This window comes from Camponotus floridanus, unplaced genomic scaffold (assembly GCF_003227725.1).
Source record: "Camponotus floridanus strain SB8 unplaced genomic scaffold, Cflo_v7.5 scaffold24, whole genome shotgun sequence".
In the NCBI taxonomy this organism is placed as follows: domain Eukaryota; kingdom Metazoa; phylum Arthropoda; class Insecta; order Hymenoptera; family Formicidae; genus Camponotus; species Camponotus floridanus.
The window spans coordinates 2,294,610-2,316,907 of NW_020229370.1; the positions used below are offsets into that span (position 1 = coordinate 2,294,610).

General features: G+C 31.7%; 3 protein-coding genes across 5 annotated transcripts; 2 read left to right on the top strand and 1 right to left on the bottom strand.

The window, feature by feature from the left end:
• The first annotated feature begins 773 nt into the window (after nt 1-773).
• On the top strand, nt 774-5,373 carry LOC105257100 (cytochrome b561 domain-containing protein 2). The gene is made up of 3 exons (XM_011267491.3): nt 774-981; nt 3,840-4,031; nt 4,439-5,373. Exons 2-3 carry the CDS (start codon nt 3,873-3,875, stop codon nt 4,958-4,960), a joined length of 681 nt encoding a protein of 226 aa, XP_011265793.1. The 5' UTR covers nt 774-981; nt 3,840-3,872; the 3' UTR covers nt 4,961-5,373.
• Nucleotides 5,374-8,277: 2,904 nt separating this feature from the next.
• Nucleotides 8,278-13,966, bottom strand: LOC105257101 (sodium- and chloride-dependent glycine transporter 1). The gene is made up of 11 exons (XM_011267492.3): nt 13,534-13,966; nt 12,713-12,912; nt 12,315-12,567; nt 12,044-12,202; nt 11,479-11,686; nt 10,308-10,479; nt 9,873-10,229; nt 9,430-9,639; nt 8,989-9,330; nt 8,683-8,917; nt 8,278-8,607 (listed from the first exon to the last, which is right to left on the bottom strand). Exons 2-11 carry the CDS (start codon nt 12,755-12,757, stop codon nt 8,441-8,443), a joined length of 2,148 nt encoding a protein of 715 aa, XP_011265794.1. The 5' UTR covers nt 12,758-12,912; nt 13,534-13,966; the 3' UTR covers nt 8,278-8,440.
• Nucleotides 13,967-16,188: 2,222 nt separating this feature from the next.
• Nucleotides 16,189-21,757, top strand: LOC105257102 (ubiquitin-protein ligase E3A). 3 transcript variants are annotated; one of them, XM_011267495.3, is made up of 12 exons: nt 16,189-16,299; nt 17,740-17,875; nt 17,959-18,139; nt 18,282-18,647; nt 18,833-19,143; nt 19,258-19,464; nt 19,542-19,841; nt 19,907-20,107; nt 20,330-20,607; nt 20,694-20,910; nt 20,990-21,225; nt 21,292-21,757. In XM_011267495.3, the coding sequence occupies exons 2-12, from the start codon at nt 17,768-17,770 to the stop codon at nt 21,410-21,412; spliced, it is 2,526 nt and encodes an 841-aa protein (XP_011265797.1). In that variant the 5' UTR covers nt 16,189-16,299; nt 17,740-17,767; the 3' UTR covers nt 21,413-21,757. The 3 variants fall into 3 exon arrangements, with proteins under 3 accessions (XP_011265797.1, XP_011265796.1, XP_011265795.1); XM_011267494.3 differs by lacking the exon at nt 16,189-16,299 and adding an exon at nt 16,306-17,074; XM_011267493.3 differs by lacking the exon at nt 16,189-16,299 and adding an exon at nt 16,306-16,859.
• Nucleotides 21,758-22,298: the final 541 nt, after the last annotated feature.

Below are 22,298 nucleotides of genomic sequence, written 5' to 3' on the forward strand. Positions count from 1 at the left end.
CTTATCTGACAGCTTCTAACTGTAGACTCCTAATCAGCTGGCACTTATGACTTCTTAAAAAAACACTGCGTATATACAGATGACTTGTAATTTTAATATGAATAAATTACATAAATTATATTAAATATTTATAAGTAAGGCCACATTCAAATATATCATGAAGGAAAAATCATTTTAATTGTTAATAAAATATTGAAAATGATGTAATTTGAAATGAAATAATTTGTGTTCTGCCCACAAAATAAATATCTAAATTCTCTCTTTAAAAAGAGGAGTAATTGGCAGCTCTGAAAAAAATTCAGAGATACACATCAGATTGAGAAGTTATATAAAGTGCATTATAAAGTGTTTCCTATGTTAGTTCTCGATTTCTTTGACTGCATTATGCACGGGATGCCTTGTAAATTTATGGAGCGTGCATACTTGCGCCTTACGAGTGCTTATGCGATCGGAACGTTAGCGTGTGTTGCGTGCTTGCTCGCACCAAGGCCGCAATCTCGGAGCACCTTCCTTTCGGACCCTCGGCAAACAATTCTCCGATAATTCTATATTCTTGCATTATTCGTTGTTCTATGCCGGAAAGTTTTACGCAAAAAATGACGAAGCGAGGGAGATTTTTAAAAATATTTAGACATTAGGAAGACGAAAGAGCGTGATATCTCGAGCGAAGAAGTCCCTGACTGAAAGTAATCCAACAATGCGCCGTATATTCTGGTATTGTAAGGCCGATACTGTCGGCAATGTTTCCTCATCGGCCACCGACGCCACGATCCACGATAATGAGTGATCCACGCATCCACAACCTAGATCGCCATATTCCAGATACACTCAGTCGTATCGTAAACACGCACGTGCGAGCTCGATTCGTTGTTTCACGCGGACAAAACGTTCGAAAGTGGATTTCTAGTTAGGTTTTTTCCAACGATATTTTCTCTTTAAAGACGAGTGACAACTTTATGCGGCAGTCGAACGGTATTCGCGGTGAGTTAAAGATATATAGACGTTCGTTTACTTTCACGTAGGAATTGTCTAAGAGTGTTTTCCATATAATATCAGGAATCATGGTGAATAATAATATTTTATTAATATTTTTATATATATTATTAAACTGTCTTAGAGAAAAAAGAAAAATAAAAAAGTAGCTAATGGTATCTCATAATACATTTAACATTTCGAGTATTTCTGATTTTAATGTTACAGTTTTCGAGTTGCAAATAATAGAAAATAATTCGGTCAGTTAAAATAAATACAAATAAACAGTAAAATTTTTTATTCCTTACTTAATATTATGTGGATTTTATATTAATGTTAATAAATATAAATTAATTAATTAATTTAAAGAATTAAATAATGGAAATATTTCAATTTAATAATATTAAAAATAAATTTTTTTTTTAAATGCCATAGTCAAATTTTTGTTAAAAAAATGCTAACTTTTCAAGTAAATATATGGCTATTCAAATAATCTGTAATTAAAACAACGCTTATACATTTTATATTTTTATATTTTATTGATAAAAATCATGTAAAATAATCATCAAATGAAAATTATTAATTTTGCATGATTGAAAAATGTACAAATGTTTGAAATTATATTTTTTCAATTGTTTATCATTTCTAAATAAAAGAATATATATTACATTATATAAAAATTAGAAATTACATATATCAATAAAATATAATATTATATTATTGCCTATTTATATTGAACTGAACATTTCTTATTTTAGAAACACATTGATTTAAAGGTAAAATGTTTTATGGACGTACATACAATTTAATAGATAGCTGTATAAAGAATTTTTATAATCACACAATTTGTAGTATTATGTTAGTATTAACTAATAATAAGTTTTATTTTTTATAAATTTATAAAGAATACGGCTCTATGTATTTAACAACATGATAATTATGAAACGAGCGATAAGAGCCTAAAAACGCGGGCGTAATTTTTTTTTTTATGTTATATAAAATAAAAACCACACATTTATTGTAAAATTGGCTTATTTCTTATATATACAAAGTCTCTCTACTGCAAAAAAATGCATTTCCTTGATATTATATGCAATTAAAAACATAAGTAATACAAGGTTATATACGCTTATAAAATGAAACAAATATATTTCCTTTGCGTTCTTATACACATCTTTCACAAATATTTTGATAAATATGATTATGATGAATGTTGTTTTCTCATCATTTCTCTTATCATATTAAAAATTTGTTTTTTATTCAGATAAATTTGTTGATATTTTTAATATTGAAAAATTATCTCTATCTTTCCTTATTTTACATTAGTTATATTTAAATCTGCATTTTAAGTTATTTCCTTTAATATTGAATATATCAATAAAAACGTACTACTAATATTAAATACACTGATACTGATTTATTATTTTTAAACTGTTAGGATTATTTAAATTATTTAAACGTTTTGTTGTTAATAAAAATATTAATTTCCTAGATAAGTATTATACTGATAAAAAAATTATTTATTTTATTTTTATATATTTTTCTACGACATTAAAAAATGTATTTTTAAGTTAATCTGATACATTAAAACGTGAATAACATATTCTCTAAAAAGAGTAATAATTCAAATAAGACATTCTATAAAAAGAGTTTTGCAGATAGTACCATGTAAATCCTTCTTTCTGGTTATCTTTAATTTTAATATTTATGCAGCTGTCGGTATGCAGGAATACATAATGCACTCTACATTCCACAATTAACAGCAAACCGAATGACATTTTTGTATCGTTACTCAACATGCATTTTTCTTTGATATTTATCAAATCGTTAACAAAATGAATTCCTCTTAAGACTTGGATTTTATCGCTTAATTAGTAATATCATCTTGCTTAATAAGTGCCTATTACTTTTAATTCATCGCCTATTTTTGTCTAGAAAATAGCAATGTTTTTATCAGCATAAAACTCTTATTATTAATTTAACGCATGTTACGTCGTGCCAGAGAATCATATATCTCTCATGAGATTATATATTTTATGTAGTAATATAAAATATCATAATAAAATTACTTTTTGGAATAGAATTCGAATTATAAGAGAGATTTTTTCTTTATCTTAATAAAATTGGGATTTATCATCTAAGTGTCTCGAATTGATAAGTTTTGAACATATTTGAGAAAGAAAGAAAGATAAAAAGATTATTATTTGTTTATGTAATGTGAATGTGTGTATAATTAAGTTTTTGTTTACGTTTCATTTAATTGAGCTGACGTACATACATATGCGCGTGCGCATAATATTCAAATTTAACTAGATAAACTAAGATAACAAGAATAGAAAAGATAGACATATTTCTTAAAAACGCGAGAAATCATGCCGTACAATTGAAGATGAATCATGCAACATGCATTTAAACGCTCGTAATAATTGCGAGGATTACGTAAAAAGATGCTTACACGACGCCCATAGAACTTTACGAAAGAAATTCCTTTATGTACATAAAGGAATTTCTTTCGAACTTTAGCGATTTTTAAGAGAGAGAGAGAGTTTCTCTCAACATATACAGAATAAAATCTGTAACATGAGAAACTAGTATCGTAAAATATTAATTTAAAAAATGAATTGCAAATGAATTGCATTCTTATTAAATAACAGGAAAAGATTAAGGCAAGAAGAAATTTTCCTCATGATAATGGAGGTTTAAAAGAAGATTATTTTACGAAGATCTATACATTTATCTATTTATCTATATTTATAAAATTTAATTTTATTTAATTTTACTCTTCTCTTTTTACATGTTTGTTTACATGTTTACAGATAAAGATCCACTGTTATATTTCTTAATAGGTTTTTTTTCATTTTCTTCAGGTATCAAAAAAACTTCATCGCTTCCTTCTCGACATGAGCACTGAAAGTAACAAAGGGCCTCCGAGCGTCATTACGCTCGCTTTTTCGATTCTGACGCATTTTCTACTTGTGGCTCCTGTGATATATATCCTGGTAGTTGCCTTTGGACATTACAGTTTCTTCTCTTGGCATCCGATTTGCATGTCTGTTGGAGTAAGTATCAATATAATATACTATGAAAGATATAATAAGAAATTTGACAGTTAGAGTGTTCATATTTCGTGTGATTACAATACGAAAACCAATTCGATAAAATTTAAAATTAATAATTAAATTACTTTAAATATTTTAAAAAGTTGTGATAAGTAGAAATTTAGAATTTATTTATTTCTTTTTCCTAAAAATAAAAAAATTAAAACATTAATCTTTCAAAATTATCGGAAAAATAATAGCATCATTCTATCACTATATTTATTGATATAAATATGGGGATAACAATTTCAGAAGAGAATCTTTTTTACTGCAATGTTTTAATCTTTTTGTGGCAAAGTTTATTATAATTTAAATTTATATTTAATATTATAATTTAATTTTTGATATTTTTTTATCTTGTGGCGAAGGTCGGTCTTCTGATCACAGAAGCTGTCTTCAGCGTCTCCGGTGAGGCGTACATTGCTTCAAGATTACCCAGGCGTAACCGAGTGACAATACACTGGATTCTACATACGATAGGTCTAACTATAATCGGAATCGGCTTCATCATCATTATCGTCAACAAGTTCAACAACAATAAAAAGCATTTCGCCACGACTCACTCACAATTGGGCCTAGTAACGATTATACTGTCCGTTCTGACCGCTTCTTTCGGAATCCTGGCGAACAACACGGTATGGATCTATCCGCGGGTTAGACCGGTGATCATCAAGGTCGCTCATGCCTGCGGCGGCATCGGCATAGTTGTACTTTTACTGGCAACCCTCATCAATGGGACCTATACCAAATGGTGGCCCGGCACCGTCACGGGAAGGGACTTGATCTTCGCGTCACTATTTTTCGCGGGTCTCTTGATACTCGTCAAACCGATACTTGGCGCTTTCTCGAGGTGTAGAGTCATATTTGGACCACCGTCAAGCGATACGTAATTGATAAAAATCTTGCGTCTCGAGAGACAAATTAAGAAATGTGAGAAGTCGTTGCTTCAAGAAGCAAGATACGCTTGATCGATCTAATTATATCAAAAAACTAATGATTAACTAATGATATAAAAATTGGATGTCTTGTTCTCGACGTAATCCTCGTGAAATATCTAATAGAATAGCGAGAAGCCAAAGATTATAGAACAATCTTGTTAATTGAATACGTCTCATCGATCCCATCGGGAAATGTTCATTGATATGAATAATGAAGAAAGAAATATCACAATCTGCGTCAGCGAAATCAATCATGGCGAAAAAAACCCGATAGCACATCGTTGACACCACTTGGATAACAATATTTTATTGATTACACACGCATCATATACATTTATCTCGCACATTATAAATTTATACATATAAGCATATATGTATATTTGTATAGTGCTATATATATATATTTTTTTTTATAATATAATGTACATATATAATAACATAATGTATTTATTTGATATATATTTTTTCATCTTTATATATCCTTTAATTTACACGTAATAACATTTTCGAACTGTTAATGATTTTCACCTGGAAAGTTCAGTTCCTTCTCCTTTATTTTCTTTTATTTCCATAAAATTATATAAGATTATCCAACAATATGTAAACACACACATACAATCTCGCTTGTCCTCGGGATAGAATCATTTTTATTTTGTTTCACTATAACTTTTTTCTCTGTACATTTATTCAAGGCATTCTTGTATCTTGATTGTATGCTATTTTTTAAGTTCATATATAACTGTTTTACATTAAAACATCAGTATTTTAGTTCTACAATACCACTTTCTTACAGAAAATATTTGTTCTAAAGATAATCGCGCGAATCAACTGATCGAAGAAACGCGTTCTTTATATTTTCGAATATAATAATCTTGAGTAGAAGCTCTTTTTTCTACTATCTGTTTTTTTCTGTTATAAAAAAGAAGCTTCTCTTTAAAAAAAAAAACGAGAGAAAAGCTTCTTTTCCATGGTTTATTATTATTACATTTTATTATTAGGACACATTATTTTGTACTGTTCGCTCTACTGGTTGCTCGTAATGATACAATTAAAACCGTAACATCATGCGATGATAATTTTTTCAAGTACTTGACAAGTATAACGCAAAATGGAGTAATCTGTCCTTTTTTATTTATTTCAATGTAAAAATTCAATCTGTAAGATTCTCAAAATTATTCGTAAAATTAATTATTAAAACAGAAATCTAATGATGTAAGCAAAAAATGTAGCATATATCAGATTTTCTTTGTAGTAGTTTCTTTTTAGTATTTCTTTCTCTACATTTGAAATTATTTTCAAAAATAACTCGATTGAATTTAATAATGTTAGTATTATATTATCACCGCATTGTTACTGTTCTCAATGCTCATTGCTCTTAATCCTACTTATTATTAGAATAGTCAACTATTTGACTTGGCCGGTATGAGAGAACCAGTGACTAATATTATTAATTATCATTATTTTTTTTGCACGGCGAGATACTTTTAATAACCATTAGTAGAAGGCTGCGCCATACATCAGGTAACTTTTGTGTACAGTCTAAAAACATTAATATTATTAAACATTTAACTGCTCCGATGAGAGATTGATTCAAGGAGAGAAGCAATCGTAGATCTAACGGCACTTTCATAGTGTAATACATATTGGCTATAACTTTCTCGAAATTTTCAGCTTATCAAAACACATTCTTTTTCCTTACTTTCGTGTTTGTATGTTGTACAAACTTGTATAACCTAAAGTGAAAAATTCACAATGATTTTATTATTGCAATTGAACGTGTATTCATATCATTTAGAGACTGTATTAGCTTTAGTTGTGGAATTATTCAAATGTTTCCTTTACTTCCACTGCACATTCTCTAAAATCTTTAGGTTTCTAATTTTTGATTTCAATTACAAAGATTACGTTTATAAGAGATTTGATTTTCAATTTATCTATCATTTTATAGAGAAGAGAGAAAATCTTTTAAAAATAAAGAAATAAAAGAAAAGTCGATCTCTGTCAAAGATTATGCATAATATAAAATAGTAAAAGTTATCCTGAACAAGATATGCTTTAGATAATTAACATATTTATATATGTGCATCCAAATTCATATATTCAAATATATTCAAAACTAAGACTACTTTTTTATTTATGAATTTTTAACTCATTTCAAAATCGATCTTTCTTTGAAAAAAATAATTGTCTTAAGGCATCAATAGTTTTTTTTTTAATTATAGTAATAGTTGAGGTATACAATCTTTTGTATGTGTGCTAGTTTATGATTTAATATTATTCGAAAAATATTTCGCATTAAAATAAAGAATCTCAATCTTTTCTGCTAATTGCACTACTATATACTCGTCGATAAGTTTAAATTAGCTTCTTTCACGAAATTCACTAATTATCATATATTTTAAAACTTTCTTGTATCTATTTCTCCATTCGTTATCATCTTTTACTGATTGCGTATCCAAAATATCTATAACCTATTCCCTGAAAACTGTTGCACATTGAAAAGATACGTACAGTATAATAAATATTGGACACTTTTGACGATACATGTACTGTGCAAGAGATTAGTATACATTAAATTTTCTTTTCGGTTTCAGTATCTTTACACGCCTCTATCTTTATTAATTTCATCTCTCTATTTGCTAAATGTAAATTCATTTTCATGCATAATAACTCCTAATTTTTTCTATTTTATAATTAAATTACATAATTAAAATAATTAACAATCTTTGCAAATAAATATTGATTTATGTATTATGAAATAATATCATTATATCATAATACATCGATGGTACATTTTTTCAATCTCTTTTAATCACTAACTAATTTTGTACAAATACTTATATTTTTGGGCACATTTTGGCCAAAAACTTTTAACATTAATTTAATTTTTTATTCAACTTTTGCTATTATTACCAAGAAATTACTTGAACGAGAAATGTCAGTTTACTTATCATTGCAAAAAAATGTACTGTAATCTTAATTTATTATAAAAAAGATAAAAAATTTGAGCTTATATATGTTTAATAAGGCTGTTTTGAATAATCGATTAAATCATATAATCAAAACTAAATTTATAATTTAATTTATATCCAAAATATTTATAATTATAATTATAATTTAATTTATATCCAAAATAAAAGTTTTATTATTTTTGAACAATTTAGAACAATTTATGAAAAACTACAAATTAAGATATATTCTTTATAAATTATATAATTATATATTACTTATAGATTTTATAAATTGTATACACAATAAAATAATTCATATCATATAATTTCATACCATTTTCATATCATTTGACAATCGTGATTGATATTGCCAACATCATGTGAGAATATTTATCCTCAATTAGACTTACATTGGACACACTCTATCTTCGAAATGGTTATTTAAAATTTATATTATTGAATGTAAAACAAACGTGCCATATCATACCTGCTGCGAGGTTATTAGATCGGTTTTACTAGAATTCTTAAGAATCGATGGTCCGGGAAGTTTCTGAGTAGTGGGGACGGTGCTGGGCGGTTGTACCATCATCGGTTGACCGTTCACCAAAATAATCGTATCTCGTACTGAGTCATATGTTCCCGGAGGTCCTTTAAGACAGGAGTATAAATATTATAATTTGATATCCATAATCATTGACATTCGAAATAATGAAAAATCATTACCTGAGGAGGATGTACGAGTCAAAGTTTTGGAGGGTGTGAAAGAATTTTGCGATGGACCCCAGTTGGATGTCGGTTGTAACAATATTTTTATGCGATTCCATGCATTTTTATTTTTGCCTTTTCCTCTCTTTGCTTTTTCGTAAGACTCGCTGTTCTCGAGGTCATCGTCATCATTGTCATCTTCGTCATCTTCATCGTCGTAAGCTGATTGCACGCGCTGTTCTTTTAGCTGACCCTAAATTATTTTTCGTATAAAATACTTGTCACTATAATTCTGTGTTTAAATAAAGAGATCTCGCATCTTACTATAGCTAAACCAACAATGACCAAAACGGGAAGCATACTGATAACCCAGCCTAATACATCCGCCCATTTTGGATAAATGTAACTTCCATACGTGACTGGTTCGTATTTCACCCAATTAAAGCAGAGAATGAAGAATAATGCGGCGGGTGTGACAACTTTCCACATCCACGTCCAGAAAAATCTCCATAAACAACCTCGAGGCCCAATCATTTGTTGAATATTGTCTAGAAAACGATCCGCTCCGTATATCCATGCCACGAGGATGCATTCGCTTATAGCGATCAACAAAACGGACCAATTGGCAGCGTACTTGTCCATTAATTGTAGCCAGTACATCCCGGCCTATGAGAAAAAAATATAAAATATCGTTTCAATGGCGTCGCAAAAGCTATAGAAGAAGACAATTTTTCTTCTATATTTGAGAAACTGGATGCGACTCACGTTGGTGGTGAAAATGACGCCACCGGCATAGCCAATTACTGCAACTCCTAGAACGACCCAAATTTTATAACTTCTTAATGCTGGAATGCCATCGAGTATCGCCGTAGTAACAGTTTCCATGAGAGCGAATTGCGAATCGAGACCCAGAGTGAGCAGCATGATGAAGAATAATAGCGACCAAACAGGCGCAACGGGTAGCCGAGCCACAACCTACGAATTATAAAGAACCATTGAACCCCATATTTTGGAACATATTCGAGTATCAATATAATACAGCAATAAAAATCGATGAAAAAATCACATATCTGATTCAATTTAATTTTTTTATTCAGCATAAATGGATATTATAGATGAAAGATGCACACAAAAAAATACGCATAGCTTTAAGCTATAAGCATAGCATAGCATATGAATTAAGATCTAACTACATAATTGATAATTACTTCTGGATAAACAATGAACGCCAAACCAGCGCCTTCATCTACCACTGATGCCACTGGTACATCGAGCTCATGAGCAAGGAAACCGATCACTGAGAAGATGACGAGGCCGGCGAAAAAGGAAGTCCCGATATTGCTAATTGCCACAATCAAAGAGTCTTTGTAACAATTGTTGGTAAATTTATTGTATGAACTTAAAGTGATCAGACCTCCCCAGGCTGGACTCAAAGCAAAAAAGATTTGTACCGCGGCATCTCCCCATACTTTGGCAGACATTAATCTTTTCCAATCGGGAGTGAGATAGAAAAGTATCCCTTCGTTAGCGCCAGGAAGTAAAATTCCACGAACAAAAAGGATGACCTACGGAAAAATATATATGATTGTTTTATTTAAAAAAACACTAAATTTCTATTAATTACATATTAATTACAGATATACCAGAACGACGTATGGGAAAAGAGCGGTGAAGTATACGACTTTGCCGGAGCTTTGCACGCCTTTGCTCAAACAAAGGAATACGATAATCCATGCTAGAAAAAGACTAGCCGCCATGAATGGTCGAATCGATCCAGTTTCCTCAATCCCATTGCTAATTCCCAATACATGATTCCTGGAGAGATGAAAAAATATTTTCTTTGTATATCTTTTATTTCTCATTTAAATGTTGTCTCTAGACAAGAGAGTAAATTATGTATTTAACATTGCAAACTAATATTTCATATTTTAACCCTTTCGAACCTCCGGGACATATATGTCCCATCTACGAAAAAAATCATAACTTTTAAACAAATAATCCTTTTGACCTTGGCTTGTTTTATAAAGAAGAAGGTTCAAGCTACATGTAAAAAAATCACGCACTTTGAAATGTTATGTTTACAATAAAATATAATTATCTAAACTTTGCAAAAAATTAAACTTTTAGAGAATGAAGAATAATGTATATTATATTGAAAGATCATAAAATTTATGCACTTATTATAAACTTAAAGTTTTATTTAAATGTGATTATAACTTTATTATAATAAATATTATAATAGTTTATATGTATAATCAAAGTGTGCGCGAAATAAGACGACGCGGATGCAAGGCTTGCAAAAAAAAGTGTATAACAACGCCACAAGTCGAACGTGTGTGTGTGTGTGTGTGTATACATTCAGAAAAACCATAATATATATTTAAAAAAAAGTCTAAGCTCATATTTTAAATATATTGATATTTAAGCTTTTCATGATCGCCATCTTGAATCTGCATTTTGAATTTTGATAGTAAATTTGGAACCAGCACGCTCAAAAATCTATAAAACTTCATATCGCATCTTTTTTGGGAAAACCGGAAGAAAACGAAAGGGTTAAAAAAATTATATTCTTCTTATTATTATTATTAATAGAAATAAACGGGCACAAGACATACTCGCAAGGCATATGCAAAAGACTGATCATCATAAGATTAAAAAATAAATATAACTATATTATACAGAAATAGAGTAATAAATTAATGATAAAATATTGGGATCATTAATAAATTAATAATAAAATAAACTAAATAAAATCAGAAAAATATAATATTCATTACTGAATATATTCATTCCTTATATAATGTATGTCATTACTGAAAATATTCTTCAGCCGGCGGTCTTTTGATTGCATTAGTTACGTTATCGATAAGCAAACCCATCGCAGTCATTTGAGTTGAATTGAGACATTTTCTTTTGAAATAAAAAGCGTTCTGAGAGACACAAGCCTCAGCAGCATCTGGCATAAAACAATCCTCGGTACTCCATTCTTTTTCGCACTTACTCCAGGGCAATTCCCAACCGCCTATATGAAAAATTTAAATAAAAGAATATTAACTACAAAAGTTATCAACCATTATCAATTTTAACACGAATATATCTTTATAATTAAGTTTCAAAATAAAATTTTATCAAAGTAAAATTTATCAAAATCTACTATAAAATAAAATTTTGCGCATTAGATATATTTCTTCTAAAATTTAGCTTAAAAAAATTCTATTTCTTTATAATTTTGATATTATTAGTACAACAATAGCTCTAAACATTTCTGCTAATAAAGTGTCAATTTTTAAAATTTATCAGAGAATTTAAAAGTAAATCTTAAAAGTAAAATTCAGTTATATGTGTCGAAAATTTCCTACACATCAATATAATTATTTACCAAGAACCGAGGCAAATATGTAATATAGCGTCCAGGCGATGATTAAATTATAATAGAGCATTACGACGGAACTAATGAGGACCATTCCGTATCCTAAGCCGCGAAGCAAGGGGCAAAACTGCTTATAAGCTGCCACTGGTCCGAGACTAGCATATTGTCCTGTGGAATAGGAGAAAAGACAATATGTCGCGGTTGCAAATAATTCATTTTGTCACAAAATCATTAAGAAATCATCAAGATATTGTATGTTTGATATCATTGTTTCGTCTACCAAAGGAAAGTTCCATGAACATAAGAGGCAATCCGGCGATGACGAGCATCACGGTGAACGGTATCAGAAAAGCACCACCGCCGTTCGAGTAGCAGAGATACGGAAATCTCCAGACATTTCCGAGGCCTACGCTATATCCCAAGAGAGATAATAGAAAATCGAATTTCCCTGTCCAAGTTCCGCGTTCCGGGTGATCATCTTCACCGCCCTGCAAGGGCGCTTGACTATTGGCCACTGAGTATTTATCGTCATTCTATCAAAAAATTAATTTATTATTTATATTTTCTATAATATTTATTAGTTCTTTTTTTTATTTATAAATAATTTTGCAAGATACATTGATATGATATATATGAGACTCGACAGATATTCCTCAAATTAATATAAATCTGGCTTACGTCCCAGTCCAGGTAAGGACGTATTCTTGAGGATGTCTCTTCCATTTTTTATATCGATATGATCTATCGTTGTCGCAATATCAATCGTTTCTTCGTTTTCTCATGGCTACCGACTCGGATCCATTAAAGTTCAATGTTAATTGTACTAATTAGTCCTCTTTGATGAATGAACATTCTACGTGTCCATTTTTTCGAATGCTCTGTATGTAGAAATTTTTTTAGGGAATATTATTACATTAAATATTCTTCTAATGTTATATCGCATTAAAAATACAATAAACTGCTTTATTTTATTTTAAAGAAAAAAAAGATGCAAGAAAGCAAACACTTTTGCTTGCAGACAAATGTTCGCATCTCGATTTTTCGTTACTTCTATACCAAAATTCGCTACATCATTGAATAATAATTATTAACGTTCTAATTAAATTATTATAGGATTAGCATTAGGGAGATAAATACGCGTTAGAACAATGACGTAATTGATCGTTGATTGGAATTTAATTTTTTCATACAACCGAATTAAAATAAATATGAATCTAAAAATTACATAAAATTATGTTTGTTTGATTAGAAATATCTTTTTTACATTGAGGAAGGAAGATTTTTAATATTAAAAATATGTCACATATACACTTCCTTTTTTGAATGTGAAAATTAATTTTAAATTATAATCGAATTTTAATTGATTAACGTTTTTTTTTGAGATAAAGATGAAATTAGAAATAGATAAAATACTACTTAAATTAAAAATAAAGTGATGTCGAAACCAAATATGAATTTATATATTACATTTGCATCTTTATCATATATATGTCACTTACCACGTCTTTAACAACTAAAATTACACACATTCATACACTCATTCAAGCATGTTGGAACACAGACACGTTGCCGGTAAAGTCAGCTGATGATTGACACTATCGATCTACCTATCAGCCTTGACAGATACTTTTGCCAAGGTCAGATTTACACTGTCACTAAATGTCAAGGCCACGCTTGGCAGGTCTGTGATCGCGAAAAGGTAATGAAAGAAGAAGTTGGGAAAACAGCCGGGAGATGCGAGGAGAGACAAACAGATGTGGAAAATTGATTGAAGGAGCGATCCGTGCCCGGGCAACTCGCCGGCCTATCTGTCTGCTTATAAGGGAGCTTTTCTATTTGCGACCCTCTTTACCTCTCCACGACCCTGTCCGCTCACTCTCGCATTCCCACTACCCTATTCATTCTCTCTCTCTTTCGCGCCCAGACGAAACCTGTCGCGAGCCTCAAACTCTACTCAGATCGATCGATATTACTGCTCCTGCGAGCTGTGCTCCATCCTAAACCTTGTAGCTCTGTCTCACTTGGGTCACTTTCTCAGTACTATCATATATCTCATCATTTATTCCATTTAGTTTATTCATTTCAACAAAAGAGAGATGCACATGTGCACTCACGAGAAGAGATCGATGATGTTCAAAGATTAATCCATTTAATATCATTTTTAATATTATTATTTTTATCGTCAACTATTCCTTTACTCATTCATAACATTTCTATAAATTGTAGAATGACATTACTAATAAGCATTACGAGAAAAAAAGATCGAAATTTTTTTATATTAATAATTAATCTTTTTACATGTAAAACGAGGAATTACTCTTTCAAGTAATCGCAGTGTGTATAAAAAGTTTCTTAAAACTTGAAGAAAGTAATATTATTATGAAGTTATATCATATATAATATACGTAAGGAAAATTTTGTATCATATAAAGGAGTCTATCTTAATTATGCATAAATTAATTGATTGAACAAGTAAATCCGTAATTATGCAATTTAATTGATTGAACAAGTTAATCCATTAATTAAAAAATTAATTATAATAATTTATGTAAGTTTATTATAAATTATTATAAACTCAATCCCAGAAAATAAGAAAGGAATAACATTAATTTCGCTTTTCATTTAATCTTACATAATTCCTGCGAACACTACTATGAAATTATACACAATTAACAGGTAGTTATCAATCGAATCTTTCATTGATTTCCGGTGAATATTGTCATTTCTGTCAATAGAAAACTATTGTCTTCTTGTTCAGTGAATATTTTTTCATGCATCTTTCTTCGCCATTTTACATGTATAATTTTTAGAAATGCTGCAGTGATTGAGAATTGTTGTAACTGTATGTTAATAGAGATTTGCAAAATAACATAAATAGAGTAGAATGACGACTAATGAGAGCAACGTAATTGTAATAAGATTATGTATTTAAAAATAAATGCTTTCTAATGTATGTTATTTATTAAATTAAATTAAAATATTATTTTTATCGAAATGAAGACATGAGGAAGATATGTTATTTAATATATAGTTATACACTTTTTTGCAAGCCGCGTATCTGCTGTAAGACTTGGATGTTCGTCGCACGCGTCTTACTTTGCGCACATTTTGATTACACATATAAATTATTATATTTATTATAATACAGTTGATCACATTTAAATAAAACTTTAAGTTTAAATTCGATGATTTTTCGATAATTAATATACAGTTATTCTTCACTCTTCTCTCTCTTTCTCTCTGTCTCTAAAAGTTCGATTTTTTGCAAAGTTAGGTAATTATATTTTATTGTAAACGTTACATTTCAAAGTGCGCGATTTTTTATATGTAGTTCAAACCTTCTTTAAAACAAGCCAAGTCAATTTTTTTTAAGTTATAGTTTTTTTCGTAGGAGGAACATATATGTCCCGGAGATACGAAAAGGATTAAAGATCTGCCGCCAAAATGGCGACGTGAAATACAATCCGATTTATCGCACAATAAAAGCGCATAGTAAATAAGAACAGAAATAGAATCTATTCTCTGCTCCTATTTGGCGAATATTTTCTATTTCGCGTATTTATTAGTGAATAGTTTTTATTCCTTATTCCTATTGCCTGTTGCCTAGCATTGTGCAAAGGCCATCATACATAAAATTCCGTAAGCACGTAACACGTAACGTAAGAAAATCGAATTGGAGGAGCCAATACTCGACTGTGATTGGTCGATTTCCTTACGTTACATCTTACGTGTTTACGGAATTTTATATGTGATGGCCTCACCCTTGGTCCACAATCTTGCTTTAACTGATTAAGTTTCCACCGAGAGTTCGAATCGGGTCAGAGTTGGGTCAGAGTTGGCTCAGAATAGGATTTATTGGTGTTTCCACCATAAAAAGTTCACCCCAACTAACGCCCTAAGCCTTAAGAAATTAACCAATTACAGTCGAGTATTCTCTTCATACTTGACTGTGATTGGTCAATTATAATCAAGTATGAAGAGAATATTCGATATTGTAGATCGAGATTTGGGATACATTCGAAAATATTCCCCTAATTAAAATAACGTTAAATTGACCAATCCAAGCAAAGAAATCTCTGCTTCTTCTTTCTTGATTGGTCAATTAAACGTTACTCTATCCTACGGGTAAGATTTTCGAACGCATCCTTGTCGAGAGCCGTATGCGATAACTCGTGGTCTCGTTGATTCCGATTGTAAACGGTAGACATTAGTAGGCAGAATAAAAAAAGAAAAAAAGAGAGAAGGACAACAAGGACTCGTTCCCCGTGCGTATTCCCTTATTCCACGAGCCTGTCGAGTCGCATCGATCCTCGCGTGATTCGCGCGATTCGCGAATCGTCGATTTTCCTAACCTCCTAAACCTCCGAATCCTCGGGGTGCCTTCTACGCGAGAGAGGACAAATCCATCTCTTGGACTCTTTTCCTCGCTCGTAGTTCCATCTATCTATCTTCTCTCTCTGTCCTACTCGCGCTCGCTCGCTTCCACTTTCATCGCCCTCTGTTTCCCTATTCCCTCTAGTTCTTGGCAGATCTCTAACAACTCCCACTCTCGTGTCTCGACGTGCGAAAAGTGAGGGGAATCGCGAAGATCGTTCGGACACGGTGAAAAATTTGTGCGGAAATTAAACGTGTAGTGCCGTCGAGTCCCGCTTACGAAGACTTGTGGACAGCGATATATATATATTGTTGCGCGGAGTGCGGTGACAAGCACGGTGGAAGATAAAACTTCCTGTCACAATCGCCGAGTAAACAGGCAAAATTCCGACGATTTACGGTCTATGAGCGCCAAGAGTCAGGGGGACCCTGGAGAAGATCACGTTTCCAGGTGTCACGAGAGTCGTTGCGTTCTTAGTGTCGCTCGCAAAACGCCTTTTGAAATAATGCGCCGTCATGCATCTCCGACAAGAGTAGACTCTTGTCCCAAGAGTCACGCAAACGCACGGTTTCCCTCTCGGCGATGACGTTTGTGCACAAAATCCAAATTGTATCGGCCACGAAATTTTACATTGTCGAAACCTACGATCGGTGAATTCAGTCTTTGTATGAGAGATTTACGCGGATTTTCGCTATCTATCTCTTTTATTAATTCTTTCAACTTTCCAAAAATATTTTTTGGTCCTCTTTAGTTTGTTCAATTCTCACTCGCTCGTCGTCGCTCGATTATACACAGAGAACTCGTATACAGAGAGCGACGTAGCTTCATCATGAGATCGCGAAATTACAAGAATCTCTATTATTAGCGCTTTGTTTTGGTGCAACGACATTGTGTCATCCGACTTGGCGAATTATATATATGTATAATAACATATAATTCTCGAGACAATTCCCAAGTTCACTTAGCACTTTTATGTCGCATTCAAGAAAGACTCGAGCAATTTTTATTCTCTGCAAAAATTTTAGTTTTGATATTTTGTCGCAATATTGAGATATAAAATGCAATTTTATATTTATATATTTATATAAAATGCAATGATTATATTTATATAAACAGAGATAGACAAGAATAAATGTTAAACTTTTCTTATGTGTCGAAACTCTAATATATAAGCATTTATTTTTGTGTGACATAGTCTTACAACAAATATATTTTCTCTCTATGTATTATATATTTTCAGAAATTATGCAAGTAAAGACCAGCATAAATAGGCATGACTATTTGTTCTTTGCATATATTTTATATATATTTTTTACTGTCATCTTTATAGGGTAAGAGCAGAGAGTCCTTGCAGCGACATGAAGCGTGCAGCTGCAAAAAAGCTTATTGAACGGTACTTTTACCAACTTACGGATGGATGTGGAAACCCTCATTGTGACAATCAGCATTGTGCCTCGAGTGGCAAAGTATGACCTCAATGCACATTTGTGCAGCTATTGTAAGAATTGGTTGATTTCCTACTTATGCATTTTATTCTGTTTTATTCTAGGTTACTAATCTTACTCCAAATCAAGCAGCTGCTCAAGCAATACAATTATTTTCGCAAGAAGCTAGACTTTGCGATGGTACACAACCTAGTAAAGTCGCTCGGACTACTATAGAGCCAGGGCAAACGTCGTTAGCTAAGAGTCTACCTGTAAAAAGCGTTAATCCTACGAGCTCCGATGAAGGTATCTCAAGTTGATTTAATGAAGCTTCGACTTTGGTTCAAAGGTTAAATTATAAATTATGACAATATGCAAAACTAGATGGTAATTGTAGATTATACTTTACAGATGTAAGTAAATTTGAAACATTTTGATTTCTTATTAGGAAAACAAGAGCCATATCTTACAGAAGCCAAACTTCTGGATATTATAGAAAAATGTAAAGCGGAAGATTCATATTCTTTATTAATTCGCACTTTGGGAGAAGTGTTTTCATCGGGAAAGGCATTAAGTCTCAGCTTTCAAAAAACTGAGAAGAGTAATTCTCCTTTGGCGGCGCTTCTCGAACGGGCGCCAGATACTTTATTAAGGCCACCTGCGGATTTAAATAAAGAAGCAGTACGATCTCTTCAAGGAGAGGATAAGGAAGAGGATAGCAGTGATCCATCGCCTACAGTTCCTAATAATGATGATACTAGTGTTGATTTACCATCTGTTCGTAGAGCTTTTGAAGCACTTTGGTCTCTTCCAGGTGTGAAAAAAATTTTACCTAATATGTTTAATTATATGTAATTAATTTATTACATTTATTATTAAAGTTAAATGTTTCTTTATGTTTTCTAAATCATTAGTATATAACTATTAATTTATAAAGAACACATTTTAAGACTTTAAATATAATGTCATTGATAAATATATGCTTTTCATTTTAATTAGGTGAAGTATTTGAATCAGCTTTGGTCAATGCATTAGTTACTTTGGCAGATGACATAGAATTAGATCTAAGAGTATTTCGCATAGTACGCTGGGACAGTATGGACAGTTTGTTGAATGTATTTCTCATTGTCTTTGAAATTCCGATGCTCGGAAATAGCGAATATCTGGAATTAGCCCTCCATATGTTATGTAAAGCATTGAGTTGTTTACCAATAGTAGCTCAAGCTAAGTTGGCACGTGTTTGGGCTAAACATTGCAAATCGCGGCTTCCAAATCTTCTACAGGCGCTTCAAGAACTCATCACTGTCAAAGTGCGTCTCCTATTTTTTTAATAGCACTGATTTCATTTGCATCAATTTTAAAATGACCACTATCTTCCCATCTTTATTTCCCATAGTTTTGAAAACTTTAATACTATGTTACAGGTAATAGGAGGATCCTTTACACGCGATTATTGCGTCCAAGATGCAGATACCATTACCGCACCTACAAAAGTTATGAAAATTCTATACTATGCGAGTATGTTGGCTGGAGAATTAGATCCTCCTGAGATGATATTGGGCGATGAGGCCGAATCGGCAAGCAGCGATAAAACTACATCACGATCAGCGATATCAGGACAAATTCCTCAGGTATTATCTCTAATGGTATTCTCAGAAGGTGTATTTATTACATTGCTTGTCTATGTTACATAAAATATTTATTTCAGGATGCATTAGCGATAGAATTAGGAATCAACGCACTAGACGCACGTAAACCTTTCATACCATTTACCGATTTCTACAATGAACCACTTAGCGATGCCATAGAAATGGACAAAGATTTTGCTTATTACAAGAGTGAAGAACCGATGAAATTTAGTTTTATGAATTATGCTTTTGTTCTTACACCAGCCACTAAAACTTTGGGTTTATATTATGATAATCGCATTAGAATGTATAGCGAACGACGTATGAGTTTTTTACAAACTGTTGTCGGACAACCTACCAATCCATATCTCAGATTAAAGGTTTGTTAATAAGGCGATCGATCATAGAAAACGTCAATATACAAGTTACATTCTTGCTTAAACAGGTGAGGAGGGATCATTTGATAGATGATGCATTGGTGGAATTGGAAATGGTAGCTATGGAAAATCCATCCGACTTGAAGAAGCAATTAGTCGTCGAATTTGAAGGAGAGCAAGGTGTCGATGAAGGCGGTGTATCTAAAGAATTTTTTCAACTAGTTGTAGAAGAAATTTTTAATCCTGATTATGGCATGTTCACAACCCAGGTCAGAACTTACTTCAATTAAATTAAGTAAGCTAAAGTAATTTTTGTTTTTTTTCTTTTTATTTATTTTTTAATGCTAAAACTAAAAATTTATTAATTTCTATGATAAAGTTTTTCATTTTTTATATTTCAATCTTTATGAAAGAAAGATGCATAATCACATATATAGTCACTTTTCATAATCATAATTTAATTTTAAAATGTGATCATTTCTTTATTTCAGGAAGATACACAAATGACATGGTTCAATCCGACATCGTTTGAAAGTGATGCGCAGTTTACGCTAATAGGCATCGTCCTTGGCTTAGCAATTTATAATAATGTAATTTTAGATGTACGTTTTCCAATGGTAGTTTACAGAAAACTGCTAGGCAGAAAAGGTGCTTTCGCGGATCTCGAAGATTGGAGTCCAACGTTATATCGAACAATGAAGGAATTAATGGAATATACGGGAGATGATATGCCGGAGACATTTATGCAAACTTTCCGAGTAGGTTACAGGTGAGTTACGACTGGGTATATAATTACAATGAGATTACAAAAAAAAATCTTGAAGTAAGTGTGAATATTGTATCTTCATTTTATAGAGACGTGTTTGGGTCGTTATCGTTCCACGAACTCAAAGAGAACGGCGACGAATTATACGTTACACAGGAAAATAAAAAGGAATTTGCCGATCTTTATGCGGATTTTTTGCTCAACAAGTCCGTGGAGAGACAATTTAACGCCTTCAGACGTGGCTTCCAGATGGTTACAGACGAGAGCCCGCTCGCATTACTCTTCAGGCCCGAAGAAATTGAGCAGGTATAACTATACACAATCGTTGATATAGCGTAAATGTTATATCGAACGATTATTCTCACGATATTTGATACGCGCGCAGCTTGTTTGCGGAAGCAAAATATTCGATTTCGCCGAACTGGAAGCAGCTACGGAATACGAAGGCGGCTATACTGTTGACAGTGAAGCGGTACGTAACTTTTGGCGCGTAGCGCATTCTCTACCACCTGAAAGTCAACGGAGGCTTCTTCAATTCACTACCGGTAGCGATCGAGTTCCGGTCGGCGGTCTTTCAAGGCTCAAAATGGTCATTGCCAGACATGGTCCAGATTCCGATAGGTAAATTAATTAACGTTAATTTTCATTTATATAATAAGCATACAATTAACACATGTATATTTTCAGATTGCCAATCGCGCACACATGCTTTAATGTTTTATTATTACCGGATTACAGTACAATAGAGAAACTACAAGATCGCTTATTGAAAGCGATTAATTATTCAAAGGGTTTTGGCATGTTATGAGCATGCTGCACATCACCCCTCTCTCCCCCAGTCTTTCGAATTATATTCGACATGGTGAAACTCGATTCCCTTTATCATTTTAATCACAGCTATAATATTTGGAAGTATCTATCATAATAATTGAAAATTGTGCCAGTGCGTGGAAACATTGCTTGTTGTGAATATGAATTGACAACAAAAGGCTCCTAACATTCTAAAATACTTCAACGAATCAAAGAGAGAGATTGAGTCCTTTGTACAAAACAGATATAACTTGAAAAACGCTTCACAACTATTCTTGCATGCAAGAATCGCTTGTATCATACTGTGTACTTTTTCTATTGAAGTAAAAATAATGAATATTGATTTCATTAGCCATTTCGAAATGATCGAGAGAAGAAGTGCAAAAAATGAATGCAAGTGTAAAAATACGGAAAACCAAACGAAACCGCATTATAGAAATAAATATGTAACTTTAGCAAAACATAGTCAACAAAAACAGAATGCGTTTCGGGAACTCGACGGTTGCAGCCGTTATGTATTTCATTAGATGATGAGAGTTAGTTTACGGAATTGAATATTTTTTTTATTCTTAATAAAGCTAAATTGAATAATCTTTTTTTTTAACATGCATTAAACACAAATCATCAATTTTTGATTTAATTTGTGTTATTTTAATGCAAAGTATCAAAACTTCATTGATTTTGTAGACAATTTAATATATTTATGATGTTAACAAATAGCATAATATTTGGTTCAAAGATAAAGTAGATAAGATTAAAATTGATTTATATTTATAAATATAATTTTCATATGCAAAAACAAAAGATTTGATTGTACATAATAATATCTTAAAGTTGTAATCAGTCACAGATGTATAGCTATCGTTTAGCTTCCTAAACGCATC